Genomic DNA, 14,093 nt, shown 5'->3' with positions numbered 1-14,093 from the left:
AGAAATCAGTCTTCACTGCAGACTTTTGGGATAAAAAGTGACTTTTTATGAATCCTTGAGTCATTTCCAGGCGAGAGGAAAAGAAAAATAACCAGGTTGTTGTTTTAAAGGGTTAAAATCTGATGCATAAATGTATCTGAATTATTAATCCAGCACTTAGAAAGTCTAACATTTATCCCCTCAAAAAGTTGTTTCTCTGGACTTGTTCAAACCCAAACAGACCTGGATCTGGATCCAGAGGGGTAAACCCTGACCCCTCACATCACAGCTTTAATAATCTGTCAGACAGACCGAGCAGTCGGACTCGGGGTACAACCCAAAACCAGATCCAGAGACCGTCCCTGTCAGCCCTGACCCCACCTAAACAAAACACGAGTCTGTCTCCGCTCACCAGGCCCCCTCCCTCCCTCCCTGCTCTCAGCACGATCCCGGTCTCCCTCCGAGCCCTGGGGACCTGGTATTGATCGGGGCCTCGTAGGTAGTGATTGGACATGAGTGGATAATTTCCTTTGCTGCATTAGAGTCCATTACTGGCCCGCTCCCCGGAAAGCGATAGACATCCTCGACGAAAGAAAAAAAGAAAAGAAAAAGGAGAGGAAGAGTCTTCTTGGAAACGCAGTCTCCTCTGACAAATGGCTCCTCGCACTTTATTATCATCAGGTCTGCGTTGAGGCCGGAGAGGAGCTACATGAGGTGTGGTGGTGTCCTTTACTGCCGCCCAGAACCGATTCTGTGGATCTGACCCAGTTTACCGTCAGGAGAGCCCACAGCTGCTCCGTCCAAAGACCTAAATAAAGTTTTTAAACAGACAGCCTGTCTCATTCACACACGTCCATCTCCACTCAAGTTCACCGTGACCCACCTATTTTTTTTTTTTTTTTTTGCATACCTGTCAATCAAGTCAGCCACGCCCTTATATGGGCAAAACTCAAAGGTTTAAAAGATCAGAAAAAACTGAATAACTGAAAAAAATCAGCTCCTGTTCAGTGCGTACTGATGCTTTTATTCTGAACTGAAGAGATTTCTTTTTACCAATATGTCAGTCTTCACCAAAACTGCAGTTCCTCCACCGTCCACTTGAGGCTTGGCTCAAAAAGCCAACTTGACCAAGTTTTGCTCCAAAAGGAGGTGTGGCTAACTCAGAGGAGTGAGAACTTAAATTGAGTTGTAGCTGTTAGCTGTAAGCAAACAAAGCCCGCCTTAACTCCGCCTCTTTACTTCAGGATTGGCCGAACAAAAGTTTTATTTTTACGATATTCTGACCGCCATTGTTGGGCTTCAGAAACCAGTTATGACATCACTGAGTTATTGTTAAATGATTCATTAATTTATTTGTTTCTTCCTTTTTTTTTTTCTTTCTTTTTTTACATTTGATGGTTTAAGAAGGCCATTAGAGTCTAGTTATTTGTTGGAGGATGCAGTTCCCCAAATGTCCAGATGAGGTACGCTCAAAAGCTCAAAAGCTATATACATATACCTTTTCATCCTGTTGGACTGTAAACATGTTTATTTCTGCATGGGGCACTGCAGGGATTGGCTCAATTTGGGAACAGCCTCCAGTGGCTGTTTGAGGAACTGCAGTGTTGGGTTTTTAATATTTGAGCACACACTTTGTGGCCCATTTTTCAGAAACTGAACTTTTAGTTATGTCGACCTGGTTTGAATGGAGACATGATAAACTTTAATCAGATGTTTTCTGTTTTTGAATCTCCTATAATCAGCCCCACCCTCAGTGATGATGGCATTAGTCACCCAGCAGGTGAGCCCTCAGCACCCACAGGGTGCTCCTGCTCCCCTCATCTGAGCACACAGAGTTCTGTCAGAGGGAGGCAGGCAGGAGGAGGCAGGAGGAGGCAGGAGGCGGACTGCTGCTGGGAGGTGATGCAGCTCTGCTCCTCCTGACAGCGGCTGCAGCAGCAGCAGCAGAGCGCACGGCTCTGCAAACTTCTCTCCTCCATCATATTAATGGGATAATAATGTGATTGATTGCTCATCTCCCCGGGGAAATGCTCCTCTCTGCTTCCTGAGAGAGAAAGACTCATCGCGCACTCTACAGGAGGATTCGGTTTTTGCTCAAGAGCCCCTCAGCAGGGTGAGCTCGTCCACATCCGGAGGGTCTCAGCCCGGCTCGTCCCGAGTGGAGGACGGTGTTCGTTGCTGCTGTGTCCAGCTTCTTCTGTGGGGCTAAAAAGGAGGAGGAGGAGGAGGAGGAGGAGGAGGAGGGGAGAGGAAGAGGGGAATCCGGCGCCTCAGGACGGCTGGGTCCCGCTGCGATGCATGGAGGCTGCTGGGAAATGCTCCCCGGGTTTCCGGAGCGCATGAGGCGGGTTGAGCAGACAGACGCGCTGCAGCGCCGGGAGGACCCCGGTGATTCACGGCTCAGCCGAGCAGCCACGCCATAGGTTCGGCTCCGGGAGCACGGCTCGGTTCGGAATCCGCGGATCTGGGAGCCTGACGGCTGCAGCACACCCCTGCGTCGCAGTGGAGGATACTGTGTGATCTGTCGGTGGCATCTATGCAACTTAATCTCCATTTTTCATCCTATCATGAGCACAGAGGAGGGAGAGGCGGGGGCAGCTGGGGGGGAGGCCAGGGGAGGCGCTGCCGTCACCCACCACCACACCTGGGATGAAGGCGAACCGGACAGCTCCCAAGGACGTCCGCACCCCGACGATGAGGAGCAGGCAGAGCAGAGAGAGGAGGAAGAGGAGGAGGGCGGGGGTCGGAGCTGCAGGGATGCATGTGGGGGGAACATTTCCAGTGAGGAGGGGGCTGTCGGAGGCACAGCGTGCAAGACGCAGGCGATGCATTCAAACTGCAGCAGCGAGAACTGCATCCCCACCCCCAGCTGCAGGATCTGCTTCCAGGGCGCAGAGCAGGTAACTGCAGGTGAACCGGTCTGCCGTGAGTGGGGCCACGTCCACTCGGGCCCTGCAGCGCCCTCAGACCAGATCAGACCAGAGCCAGCGGTTTGTGAATGGTGGGAGTGAGAGTGAATGGAGGTGAGGGCACAGTCCTGCCAGTGCTGGGCTCTGATTGGCTGACAGCAGCAGCTCGCCTGGTTAACAGGAGGTGAACCTGCTGAGTGGAGGCTTTCACAGCTGCGCACAGCCTGGAGACTGCTCTGATTGGACGGACATCACAGGGGGAGCCAATCAGAGCAGACAGAGGATAGATCTGTGAACTTAGATCTTACAGTGTAGACCTGCTGCAGGGACTTCAGCGCCAGGGACAGCTCAACATCAGCAGCTGTGAGCTCAGGGGCCTCCAGGGGCCTCCAGGGGCCCTTTACCACAAAGGCTGATGTCATCATTCAGCTGTTTAAAGTCTCTGAGGAGTTTCTGAGTGATCTAGAAAAAGTATCTGCCTGATCCTGATCCACACTTTAACCTGAGATCATCAGCTCCAATATCACAGGTTAATGCTAAATGCTGCTTCTCAGCTTCCTGATCAGGTCCAGCAGGACCAGATTGATTTACAGCACGTCTAAGTCTCCATGACAACATGATGACGTTTATCAGAGAGAAAAGAGATCTGTGTTTCTCTCTGCTGAAAACGATTTCTGTGATTAATTTTGTAGTGATGGTGGACACTGGAGCCTAACTGTCAGACAGAAAAAGGACAGAAGAGAAGAAGAAAGAGAAACAGGAGAGAGATAGAGCACAAGATAAAGGCTAACACAGGGGCAAAAGGCTAAAACATGATGTAACAGCTAAAACACAAGCTTAAAGCTCAATCATTAGCCAAAGATTAACACAAAGACTAATGGCTAACACATGAGCTAAAGACTAAAACACAAGCTAAAGTGTAAAATATGAGCTAAAGGCTAAAATAGAGCTGAAGGCTAAAACACAAACTAGATGCTAAAACATGAGTTAACGGCTAAAACATGATGTAGCAGCTAAAACACAAGCCAAAGGCTAAACATGAGCTCAATGCTAAAACACAAGCTAAAAGCTCAATCATTAGCCAAAGGTAAACACACAGACTAAAGGCTAAAACATGAGCTAAAGGTTCAAACATAAGCTAAAAGTTAAAACTAGGCTAAAGACTAAAACATGGGCTAAAGGCTTATACACAAGCTCAGTGCTAAAGTTTGAGCTAAAGGCTTCAACACAGGCTAAATGCTAAGACACTAGCTAAAGGTTCAAACTTAAGCTAAAAGCTTAAATAAGGTTAAAGGCTAAAAGGCAAGCTTGGGGTTCTAACATAAGCTAAAAGATCATACACAGGCTAAAGGCTAAAACTTGAGCTTAATGATCAAACATAAGCTAAACACTAAAAAAAAAAAGGCTAAAGGCTAACACACAGACTGAAGGTTAAAAATGAGCCAAAGGCTAAAACACAAGAAAAAGTTTCAAACATAAGCTTAAGTTAAACATGGGCTAAAGGCTTCAACACAGGCTAAAGATTAAGACACTAGCTAAAGGTTCAAACATAAGTTTAAAGATCACACAGAGGCCAAAGGCTAAAACACAGACTTAAGGCTATCAAAGAGGCCAAAGGCTAAAACATGAGCTTAAGGCTCTACTATAGGCTAAAATGCTAAAAAAAAAAAAAAAAAAAAAAAAAAAAAACAGACCTAAGGCTCAAACACAATCTCAAGGCTAAAGCACTAAAGCATACATAAGCTACATAAGCTAAAAGCTATAACATGAGCTGAAGGCTAAAACATGGGCTAAAGGCTTGAACACAGGCTGAAGGCTTTAACATTAGCTTAATGCTAAAGAGTTAGCAAAAGGCTTCAACAGAGGCTAGGAGGCTTAAACACTAGCTAGAGGTTCAAATATTAGCTTATGGCTTAAACACAGAATAAAGGCCAAAAAACAGGCTAAAGGCTAAAACACAGATCAAAGGCCATCACACAGGCTAAAGGCTAAAACATGAGAACAAGACATAAGAACAAACATAAGCTAAAAGCTAAAAAAAAACAGGCTAAAGGCTAAGACACTATCTTAAGGCTAAAGCATGGTCTAAAGGCTAAAACATGTGCTAAAGGCTAAAACACACCCTTAAGCCTGATGGAATGCTTAATTTGAAGTGCTGTTTCTTTAAGGCGCTCTGTTCCATAGACCCTCTTCTCTCTGATTGGTCAGCTCTGTGGCAGCCTGTTGGGGGCAGATCCTCATGCTATGATGTCATTATTTCAGCAAATCTCATTTTAGTCTCATGAAGATCTGGAGCAGTTTTTAGAGCTGAGTTTGTTCACAGACAGATTCAGGGATTTCTACAACGTGAATTTGTCAAGGTTTGAAAGTCTGCACATGCTCAGTCTGAACATCCAGCACTGGCCCTTTAAGTCCACGTTTACAGCATGTGAGAGCAGAGTGATACCCCTCTTTAAACGCGGTATGGCTCTGTGTCACAGGACAGCTTTAAAGCCTCTGAGGAAGGTTTTACCTTCAGGTGAGATTTGGTAGAAATATCTGTCAGACCCAGACCGACACAAACGTCTCTGTAACATCAGTCTGACTAACTCTCAGCAGGTCTGCGTGGACCGTGACGGGCGCCGCCGTGAGGGACTGAGCTGAGCTGAGGGGAAGAGACGTCAGGGCGGTAAACGTCTGGGTGAACATCCTGTCTCCTGAATGTGGGCTACAGCCTGTTAGCAGGGCTAATCTAATAACTCCGCCTCCAGACCCAGACTGATGTTAGGTTGTGATACGAGGCTGGTGGCCGCGCTGGATCAGCAGTTAGATCACAAAACAGGAAGTCCACACTCTGAATATTCATCACTGAGGAGTCGGAGGGAGAGGAGGAGTTACTGACTCCAGGAGGACACATTGAGTTTTAGGGTCAGGTCATTTTTCTAGATAACAAAGATTCATCCAAAGTGACGGTTGTGTGACATAATGTGTGTGATATTGGGTTGGATTTTGGGTGTTTCAAGGCTGCAACCTTGTCGCAGTGTTGTTTTCGTTAACGATGACAAAATTATTTCATGAATGCCCCTTTTTATAAATAAAACTGGATTAAAACCCCTTGAGTTGTCGTGGGCTGAAGCTGGACCTAAAGGTCACGTATGGAAATAACTAAAATGGGACTAAAACTAAAACTCAGACGACCTTCTCGTGGACTCCAGAGTCGTTGGTTTTTCCAGGAGTAAAATAATCCTGATGTTTCCATCTCGTCCCCTCAGAGGAGTCAGCCACGCTCTGAGAGCGGGCAGCGGCCTCGCTCCGCTCCATCCGAGCCAGAGCCTCCGAGGTGCTTTTAAACCCACAAGGTTAATCTGACACGATGAAAAACGAGCGCTCAGACCGCTGACCTTAATATACTATTAATATGCCACTCAGCGCCCAGCCGGCAGGTCGGAGCGGCGGTAATGGCTGCTGGAGGAATGCCTCCAGGAAGGAAAACATCAGAAGCAGTAGATACGGCTGTAAAGATTAATGCCCGCCGCATCCGGCCGTTAATATCCGCGAGTAGCAGCTCCCAGAGACCATCGTTTATCTGAGCCGCGGCAGAGCGGGCCGCTGTTTCCTGTGATGGATGGCGTCTGTGAGGAAAGGCCAAACAGAGGCGGGAAAATAATGATTTTTAGATGATGTGAAAGTTGACACGCTGGCCCTGAGGATGGATGGAAGACTCAGATAGGTGAAGGTTCTCAGGTGGACCCAGAAACCCCCAGTCCTCCTTTTGTTTTAGATGTTTCTCTAAGTGACTCCCCCTGATGTAATCTGAGCGCCTGTTTGACCTCTGACCTCTCTGCTCTCCACAGGGCGACCTGCTGAACCCGTGCCGCTGCGACGGCTCGGTGCGGTACACACACCAGCACTGCCTGCTGAAGTGGATCAGCGAGCGAGGCTGCTGGACCTGCGAGCTCTGCTGCTACCGCTTCCAGGTCATCGCCATCAACATGAAGAGGCCGTGGCAGGTACGTCCCTGCTCCACGCCGCTTTGGGCTCACTTTAACTGGTTTCTGTTCTGACCCTGGAGTCCTGAGAGAAAACGAACCACAACAGGAAGATGTTGTGGTGTTTTCTGTCATCTTTTGTGATGCGGCTGCACCTGTATGCTTACCTCAGATTATAAGTACAACAGTGATGTCTTATTCCAGTTTTGTTTTTTTTCTTTTTGAAGATATTTTTGGGCTTTTTCTCTGTCTTTAATTGGATGGTAGAGAGGACAGTGGAAACCAGGTGAGAGTGGGGAATAACATGCCAGAAAGAGGCCACAGGCTGGATTCAAACCTGGGCCAACGTCACAGAGCACGACCCAAACCACCAGGCCGTCTGCGCTTCGTCTAAATCCAGTTTGACACGAAGAGCAGATTACTTTTAAAGCAGGAAGGCACTGCAGCAGCTTTACTACAGTGTACCAGGAGGGACAGAAAGCACACAGTAAAAAAATACCCAGAAATTAACTTCCAACACACACAACAGACCGACAGCATTTTAATCCAAACCTCTGGTCTGCATGGGATCAATCCTGAACAGCTTCAGATAAAACAAGGAAGAAGACTTGAACCTGTCCCTCATGTCCTGGATCAGTTTTCTGATCTGAGGAAACTCTGATGGATAAACACAATCCAGAGTTCAGATTGTGGTACAGAGAAAATTAAACGTCTTTTCTTGTTTGTTTCACCCCTGATTTTTCTGTTTCTGGTGAGTCTCAGTTTCACTGTAGACGGTCAGTTCCACACAGGCTTCACTCTGGTGCCCTCCGGTGGTGTGACACTGAGGTTGTGTCCGAAATCACTCAGTTGAATCAGCTGAATTAAAACAACATTTCAGACATTACTCACTCATTCTCCAGCTGCTGACGGTGACGTATTTACTCTTGAGTCGCTCGCGGACGGCTGGGGATTTACAGTTATATCTTTTCCTAAAAACTGCAAAACAGTTTTTATTTTAGTGATACCTAATATTATATTTAGCTTATTTTCTGCAACAGCCAAATATAATAGAAACATTTATTACACGTTATTTTTAAATAGATAAACCATATATTTACGTGGAACTTATGCTGTGTTTAAGAATTACAAGGTCCAGTGAATGCATCACCCGCGATGAACAGTTTAGCGGCTAATGTCCGTGTTGTTTGTTTCTCAGCTCAAAGTTGTGAGACGGGCTCGTCTGAAAGTTAAACAGGGAGCTAAGTGTTATTCTCTGACAGTTTTTCATGTTGTTTCATGCTGTTAGTAATCATTAAACATGTAATCAGACATTTCTTCTGTTTGAACCCAAATGCATGATGGGATATATTGCTCATATAGTGAGCATCGCTAATACACTACTTTTCAAAATGCATCGTGGGATACATTGAGTGGACTATACGGTAAATGACCATGCTCACTCAGATTTCAGACAGCACGACAACATGGCGTATTCACTATAGAGTGGATAGGGAGGGATTTCAGACAGATTCTACTATGGCGGCAGTGCTCTGCCAAAGTAGAGGTGGGCTGTTCATCTGGTGTGTATATTCAAGAGCAGCTCTCCATCCTTGATCTCAGTGTTCTAGAACCTTCCTGTTGCTCTCCATCCTTGATCTCAGTGTTCTAGAACCTTCCTGTTCTTCTCCACCCTTGATCTCAGTGTTCTAGAACCTTCCTGTTCTTCTCCACCCTTGATCTCAGTGTTCTAGAACCTTCCTGTTCTTCTCTGCCCTTGATCTCTGTGTTCTTGAACCTTCCTGTTCTTCTCCACCCTTGATCTCAGTGTTCTAGAACCTTCCTGTTCTTCTCTGCCCTTGATCTCAGTGTTCTAGAACCTTCCTGTTGCTCTCCACCCTTGACCTCAGTGTTCTAGAACCTTCCTGTTCTTCTCCGCCCTTGATCTCAGTGTTCTAGAACCTTCCTGTTGCTCTCCACCCTTGACCTCAGTGTTCTAGAACCTTCCTGTTCTTCTCTGCCCTTGATCTCAGTGTTCTAGAACCTTCCTGTTGCTCTCCACCCTTGACCTCAGTGTTCTAGAAATTTCCTGTTCTTCTCCGCCCTTGATCTCTGTGTTCTAGAACCTTCGTACAGACTGTTCTTGCTTGTTGTTCTCCTCTTTTCCCTTCACAGCCGCACAGACGAGACCATGACGCCTAAAATACAGCACTCAGGATCAACCCCCCCCTCCATTCCTCCCAGGAACATTCAGGTCTTTTCAGATCTGTTCTCTCCAGATGGGACTTGAGTCACTGGCAGACTGAGCACACACAGCTGAGGCTCAGCTCAGCTTTCAGCCTGCCGCAGAGCTTTTCCTCCGACAAGCTTTGAAATCACCCGATTAGCAGCAACCATTCTCTGTTTCCAACCTCGTTTCTGTCAGTCTGTCAACTTTTCCTCCAGTCTACTCCCCCGTCGTGTCACCATCCTTTTCTTTGACCTTTCTGGAGGTTTTCTCCAGTGTCAGAGGATCAGGATGATGTGATGTTGTCTTTTTAACCCAGTAGAAGCTTAGCTGCTGGTTTAGACCAATCAGACGAGGCGTTTTACACAGCAGAGTGATGGTGAAGCAGTTCTCTGCTTCACCATCACTCTGCTGACACTCGGAGAGGAGACGTTTGTGAGGAGCCTCAGCCTCTGTCCTCTCTGCTCTCTGTGCAGTGGCAGTCCATCACCATCACGCTGGTGGAGAAGGTGCAGATCATCGCCGTCTTCCTGGGCTCCCTCTTCCTGGTGGCGAGCATCTCCTGGCTGCTGTGGTCGGCTCTCAGCCCGCACGCCGTGTGGCAGCGCCGGGACGTCCTCTTCCAGATCTGCTACGGCATGTACGGCTTCATGGACCTGGTCTGCGTAGGTGAGGGCGGCACCTTGTGACAAACACAAACACCTGTGCATTATGGGAATGTTTTAATGATGTAATATTACAATAACACGCTCACGACAGCCACTATCAGGAAGCATACACCTTCTGACACAGCAGGGGGCGCTATGCCGCCAACACAGGAAGAACAGGCAAACAGGAGAGTCATGTTGTATATCTTAGCATTTTGCTAGTCACCAGGGACACAACAACTCTTCGCCATACAATGCTACGTGTTTTAGCCTTTAGCCTGTGTTTAAGCCTGAAGCTCAGGTTTTAGCCTTTAGCTCTTGTTTAAGCCTTCAGCTCATGCTTCAGTCTTTAGCTCATCTTTCAGCTTGTGTCTTAGCTATTAGCTTGTGTTTGAGCCTTAGGCCCGTGTTTAACACTTTAGCCTGTGTCTAAGCCTTTAGCTCGGGTTTTAGCATCCAGCATATGTTAAAGACTTTAGCTATTGTTTCAGCCTTTAGCTTGTGTTCTAGCCTTTGGCTCATGTTTTAGCATTAAGCTTGCGTTTTAGACTTTAGCTTGCATTTAAGCGTTAAGCTCGTCTATTAGCCTTTAGTCTGTCTTTTAGCCTTTAGCTCATGTTTTAGCCTTTAGCTCATCTTTTAGCTTTTAGCTTGTGTTTTATCTATTAGCTCATGTTTTAGCTCGGGTTTAGCATTTAGCATATTTTTAAGACTTTGGCTGTTGTTTCAGCCTTTACCTTGTGTTTTAGCCTTTGGCTCATGTTATAGCATTTAGCTCATGTTTTAGACTTAAGCTCATGTTTTAGACTTAAGCTCATGTTTTAGCATTTAGCTTGTGTTTTAGCCTTTACCTTGTGTTTTAGCCTTTAGCTCATGTATTAGCTTTTAGCCTATGCTTTAGCCTTTAGTCTGTGTGTTAGCCTTTAGCTGGTGCTCTATCTCTCTCCTGTTTGTCTTTCTTCTTCTCTTCTGTCCTTTTTCTGTCTGACAGTTAGGCTCCAGTGTCCACCATCACTACAAAATTAATCACAGAAATCGTTTTCAGCAGAGAAAAAATCAGATCTCTCTTCTCTCTGATAAACTTCATCAGCTGGCTTGGTGTTGTCATGGACACTTGGATGTGCTGTAAATCAACCTGGTCCTGCTCAGGAAGCTAGCTAAGAAGTAGCATTTAGCAATAACCTGTAATATTGGAGCTGATAATCTCACGTTAAAGTCTGGATTAGGATCAGGAAAATATTTTTATTTAAGATCACCTAGAGACTTCTCTCAGGGACTTATAAATATGGGGCCAATGCAAAAGTGTTAAAACTTGCAGTTCCTTGAGTGACCACTAGAGACTGGCAACAAAAGCCAAAGAAAGTTGATCTTTACAGCAGAAACAAACATATTTACAGTCTCATTAAAAACACTTTTATTCTGAACAGATGATTTTTCTCACCTGGGATAAAATGCTGTGTAAGTCGTTTCTCTTATTGCCTTATTATGGGCTGTTGTTTTTATCAGTGAGAAAGGAAGATGCACTTCCTGTCTATACGCTGTTACATAAGACACAGATGGAGCGAAGCTACAGTCCAGGCTTTCACAGATTAACTGCTCCCTCATTGTTTTACTTTCATCCTCCGGCTGCTTGACTCCAGTTCACTGAGCGTGCTCCAGAGTTTACACAGGCTGACATCACACCTGTCAGCGCCTGATCGGGTTTTTATCAGGGGTTTACCCACAATGATAGATCCTAAAGTCAGACTCAGTCAGATATTTTAGGATGGAGTCCTCATGGAGCCTTTCAGGGCGGGGTCAGGGTTTGTAACTTCACTCTACGTTTGTCTATAACTGCTCTCTGAGGGGAAAGAAACCACATCATGAGAAAAACAAAATGGTACTGTGTGGTTTGAGTGTTTCCTGGAGCGTGAGTCATTGAAAAGATAAGAATCAAGTGTTTAAAGTGAATCCTCTCCGTCTTGCACCAGGCCTTATCGTCCATGAGGGGGCAGCAGTCTACAACGTCTTCATGCGCTGGCGAGCCGTCAACCTCCACTGGGACGTCCAGAGCTACGATAAGGCCAAGGACCTGGAGGAGACGAGCACCGGGCATTCCTCGTTGGCCCCCAGGACGCTTTGGCTGCCTTTGGCCACCTTTGGCCCCAGCGGCCCCTTGAACCCCACCCAGCTGGGGCCCCAGCCGTGGACCTGCCTCTGCCTGGCCCCTTTCTGCCCCGGCCTGGTGCCCCGCAACAGCCTCAGCCAGGACAGTGACTCAGGGGAGGTGGTGATCCGCGTGACGTCGGTGTAACAGCAAGCGGCGTTTCTGCAGGGACCAAACATCTGACGGGCTGATCTTTGAAGCACCAATCAGAGCTCCCCTCACAGGTGACGCCTACCCACAGGTTTTCCTCTTACAAAATGTTTTTATTTTAACGAGACAATTTGCTCGTCCGCTCTGGGGCCGGTCCTCAAAAACCCTCACACGCTGACGGACGGGAATGAAAGTCTGAGAGAAAACAGCACAGACGGCACAAAAGACGTCACACCTGATGATTTGGCTTTGAGAAAATGAAAACACAGCTTTTAAAATGACTCCCCCCTCAGATGGTTCGTTCCTGTGAAGATGCAGCTGCTGCGAACAGTGTTTGATCGTCTGTTATCCATCTTTTCTAGCTTCCAGGAGCCCTGTGGTGTTCGGTTGGTGGATTTGGGGGTTTGGGGGCGGGGTTTGGGGGCGGGGTTTGGATGATGGCATTTTAGGGCCATTGTCAAAAAATATAATTCAAAAATATAAAAGTTGGCAGAGGAGAAGAGAGATAATCAAAGATCTAAGTCACAAGTTGATGAGAATAATTTGACATTTGTGAGGAACAATCTGGAAAAGAGTGAGAAGATGGCGAGTTGGTGTGACAGATTAGAATAAGTGAAGAAGTTAGTATGAGATTAATTAATGACAAATAATTATAATCAAATGCTTCATGTGATGAAGAAATGTGATTTAATGAGGCTAAAAATTTGCAACTTTTTCGGTCTATTTGTCAACTTGCTACTTTTTTAAACCGAGTTATGACTTTTAAAAATTAATTCACACAATTTTTTATTTTGTTTTCCAAAAATTAAAAAGTTTTTTTAAATGAGTTTTTACAAAAACTTGCAACTTTTTTCTGATAATTTGTGACATTTTTCTACCATTTAAATTTATTCTTTAATTGTTTTTTTTTTATTTGATTATGTTTCCCACATTTTTGGCATATTTTTCTCACAAAATTTCAACAAAAATTTTATTTTTTTTTCTTATTTTTTCTTATTTACTTTTTATATTTTATTCTCTTTTCTGTGTCATTTTAACACAAAATTTGCAGTTTTCAAAAAAAAAATTGTAGCATTTTTCTCACTTAGCAGCTTATTTTATTCTTGATTTTTGTTTACACTTTTTTTTAACATAAATTGCAAATTTGTGAAATCATTTTCTTCAAATTTCCGGCTAAATTGTTCAGATCTGTTTTGTTATAAACAAATTTTGGCCTTTTTAAAAAAAAAAAATATCTAAAATTTTTCACAGTTATATGCCTCTTTTTGCAAAGTTTTGGCACTTTCTTCCTCATGTATAAAGACGTGAGAAAAAACGTTGTAACTTTATTTATAACTTTATGTTCGAAAATTTGCCAAATGTTTTTCAACCCCCAGTTTGTCAATTTTAACACAACTTCTTGACATTTTTCTCCTAAATTCACTTTTTTATTCCAACAAATGTAACTTAAATCTCAGTTTTATTGCTCTCCTTCTCTGCCGCTCTGTCTCCTCTCCCCTCAGTGCCCCTAAAGCGCCTTGGTCTCCCTGGGTTTCTTTCCAGCCTTTGTTTTTTGGGTGGTTTCATTTTTTGGTGCCTTAGGAGGCTGGAGGACAACGGCGTCATGTGCAGCACAGAAATGACTTGAATGTGACTTTTGCTGTTGGCTGTATTTCTATTTCTTTAGGATGTAACATGGATGTAATGTATAAAGAATATTTATATAAAAAGACAGCAGTGTGGCTCTTTACTGTCAGACCAGGGGTTGGGCTCAACCCAGAGATCTGTTGGGGTGAGTCTGAGCGGACAGGAAGAGGCTCTGAAGCAGTCCCCAGAAGGTGGAGTGGATATCAGAACTGGACCAGCCAGGACCACTCTACTGAGTTATCGTTCTGGGTCTGCAGTGGTCTGAGTCTGTCTCAGTGGATCTGGTCCAGGCTGGTCCACTTCTCACATCGAGCTCTTCCATTAAGAAAACCTGGAGCCAAGGTGTCTGAGTTCACAGACAGCTCAAGATCCAAGACTTTCTCCTGAGCTCACAAGGACATCCTGACTTTCTCCCACAGAGAAACATGCACGAGGTAATTGAAACCAAACACTCTGACACTC

General features: G+C 45.4%; 1 protein-coding gene across 1 annotated transcript; it reads left to right on the top strand.

The window, feature by feature from the left end:
• Positions 1-1,816: 1,816 nt before the first annotated feature.
• Positions 1,817-12,420, top strand: marchf11 (membrane-associated ring finger (C3HC4) 11). Its single transcript, XM_074687799.1, has 4 exons — positions 1,817-2,879; positions 6,722-6,877; positions 9,539-9,731; positions 11,680-12,420. Exons 1-4 carry the CDS (start codon positions 2,547-2,549, stop codon positions 12,000-12,002), a joined length of 1,005 nt encoding a protein of 334 aa, XP_074543900.1. The 5' UTR covers positions 1,817-2,546; the 3' UTR covers positions 12,003-12,420.
• The last annotated feature ends 1,673 nt before the right edge of the window (positions 12,421-14,093 follow it).

The sequence above is a fragment of the Halichoeres trimaculatus genome, unplaced genomic scaffold (assembly GCF_033239565.1).
Source record: "Halichoeres trimaculatus isolate MK-OKI-2021-1 unplaced genomic scaffold, fHalTri1.1 fHalTri1_scaffold_15, whole genome shotgun sequence".
NCBI classification, from domain to species: Eukaryota; Metazoa; Chordata; class Actinopteri; order Labriformes; family Labridae; genus Halichoeres; species Halichoeres trimaculatus.
This window is presented reverse-complemented; position numbering and strand designations above follow the sequence as displayed.